Below are 2,905 nucleotides of genomic sequence, written 5' to 3' on the forward strand. Positions count from 1 at the left end.
CTCTGTGTGAGATTTATTGTGTTGTTTGGTTGGTTTTCCTTCAAGTCCTAAAGCTGTCTGTGGATTAACTGTTTGTATAGATTGGAAAAGTTTTTGTTTGGGAGGGTTTCTTATAGATGGGAGGAGCGCTTTTTTTATTGGGAGGGGAAGTTTTTAAAACAACTTGGCTTTCTGCATAAAGCTCCCCCTAGAAGCTTAGTGAAAAAGCCATTTTCTATATCATTAAGCCACTACCAAGTAGTCATGTATAGCTAACCGAATAAGCTGTGAGTCCCATTAAACTGCTAACAAACAGACCCTTAGTTTGGTTTACCATATGCAATGCTACGTTTACATCGTTTGGGTCATTTGACCATATCTCTTCGGAAAAAAATGAACCTTCATTTACATCACAACTCTTTTAGTTATTTAAAAAAAACCTGTTTGAAGCTTATATTTTTGTATGTAGTTCTAACGACGTGCAATTTGCAGATTGGAGATTACTTGGATGTGGCAATACTTTAGACTTCTACGTTGTGTTTAGGTCCCCTGGTGGTTTCGTAGAGTAGTCATGGATCCTGCTATCAATGGTGCGATTTCGGGTTTGTTAAACGATATAGTTTATATTACGCTTGTACTGAAGGAAAATTTTCTAAACGTGTATTCGTGGATGAGTTCGAGTTTGTCACCTTAGAAGTATGATTTATGATCATCTTGGTCTGGAAGTAGAGATGGGCTAATTTAGCCATCTCTAGGCTAATGTAACCGGCCTTTGAGACCGACCGGTCCAAGGTAACTAAACTTGGGCCCATGTGTTAACCGGTTAAAGAAGAGCTATTTTGCATGGGTTAGGGACCGGTAGGGCTCTACCAGGCAACCCAAAAAAATTAAACGGGCCTACACCGGGCTTTCTGGGACCGGTTATGAGGACTGGTTGAGGACCCGATTAAAGGGACTGAAACAGTCATCTTATAAAGTGGAGTTAAACATCGTTCCAACTAAGATACCGACAATAAAGTTCTTCTACCATTAAACGTGTTGCAAATTTTAGTTTTAAACTTGTGTCCCTGTAACGTTTGACGTTTAAAACGCTCAACATAATTTACCACATTCGTATCTAATGATACGAACGTCTTGAAAAATTAAATTTGATTTCGCATCTTGTATGTCGTGTTTTTCTCCATACTCCGTTGGAAGTTATGTTGGCATAATTCGGGATGGAAATAGTCGGCAAAACCCTAGAAATATTTTGATCCATGTTAATACTGGTTTTTTGTAGGGGTAAAATAGTCATTAAGCATATACACGTTTTTTCCATCACGTAGGTGCTAGGGCTTACAAATCGACATTTGATACACATATAAAACGAAACTCGACCCATTTAATGTTTGAACCAAAAAGATACGTTATAAACACCTTATGACCAAATGGAATTGCAATCTATAATGCCACATGAAATGACACTATCAGTAAACCGCAACCACTTTTTGTTAACTTAAAGGAACACACGTTAATTTAAAGTGGGTTAGGACCCCAAAAAAGTTTCAATTATATCAGGACGATATATAGTGGGCACCGACAGCCCGTAAGCTATTACTGAATCCACCAATAGATCTGAGCAATGGTCATTTCGTTGTGGTTACATCGAAACCTATCAATCCAAAAGATATACAATATGTTCATGGACGGACCTAGAGTAGAGCATACGGTGGCACGTGCCACCATATTATTCTTCCAGCGAAGGGTAAAAAAATTTAGGTTCATGAAAGGTGCATTGTATTTTGCTACGAGGGCGCGAACCATGCAAGAGACGATGAACCGAAATCTTAACCTAGAAACAGAAAGACGACATATCGTTCTTCAGCCGATGAAAGAGTCGATCGAGTGAGATGAGGAAAAAAGTGGAACAATGATGAGAGGTGGAAAAAATCGTAAAGGAATCATAACTGGAACCATTTTAAAGTTTCGGGGGATGATTCTTGACTTGTAACTTAGATTGAGACGGGTTTTTTCAAGTTGTTTATTTTTTAGAGATTTACAAGCTGGTAAAAGTTGGGAACGTAGATCATTGTAACCGGTTTGTAATTCCATCATATACGTTTCATAAGCATTTTTGTAGTGAAAACTCTTGACTCGTAACTTTTATCAAGACGATTTAAGGTACTTTCCGTAAAAGATCATACTGATGGTAGTTTAGTAGTGTGTTAAAATCATACAAATCCATTAAATAAAATCAAATGCGACCAAACTGATGGTAAATATGAGGTTGTTTGTTTATCACTTAATAGTTTCATTAAGAGGCAACATCTGAACCGTTAAGAGGTGAATCTTGTTTGGCAAAAAAAAAAAAGTCTGCCTCTTAATGGTTTTAAAATCCTCTGAATGATTTTGCTTAACCATTAAGAGCCTTAATTTCATTGTACACAGTTATCAAACAATTATATTTCATTTTGCACTATATCATTAGAACCTCTTAATTATTCTGACCATTAATCATTCTTCATCTAATCATTCAACGATTGCTAACAGCCATTAAGGGTAAAATTCACCATTATGATTCAGCAGACAACTCATAACTCACAAACATGAATTTTCAACTCAAATTATACCCATATATATATATATATATATATATATATATATATATATGAGCCTAATCAAATGAGAACTAATTAGTTTGTGGTAACTGTGAGAACCAATATTAACCACAAATCAATAGATAAATTAGAAAATTTATAATTTTGGTAATTTTGAATTAAAATATTAATGCAAGGATATTTTTGGTATTTTAAAACTTTCCTCCCTCCTCTCTTCTCTCTCCGGCCACCGTTCGCCCGCCACCGTCCTCCGGTGATACTACAATGGTATCACAATGCATCATATATGTGCTTGGGTATCACATTGATGTCGTTTGTGTGGTTGATCA

General features: G+C 36.3%; 1 protein-coding gene across 1 annotated transcript in view; it reads left to right on the top strand.

Moving 5' to 3' along the window:
- LOC112526580 (histone deacetylase complex subunit SAP18) overlaps positions 1 to 653 on the top strand; it is a 6,904-nt gene extending 6,251 nt beyond the window's left edge. Inside the window, exon 6 of the mRNA XM_025136928.1 lies at positions 472 to 653. Within this exon, the coding sequence (XP_024992696.1) occupies positions 472 to 504 (33 nt within the window). The 3' untranslated portion in view covers positions 505 to 653. The remainder of the gene's footprint in view (positions 1 to 471) is intronic.
- The last annotated feature ends 2,252 nt before the right edge of the window (positions 654 to 2,905 follow it).

Source organism: Cynara cardunculus (assembly GCF_001531365.2).
Source record: "Cynara cardunculus var. scolymus isolate 2C chromosome LG 14, CcrdV1, whole genome shotgun sequence".
Classification (NCBI taxonomy): domain Eukaryota; kingdom Viridiplantae; phylum Streptophyta; class Magnoliopsida; order Asterales; family Asteraceae; genus Cynara; species Cynara cardunculus.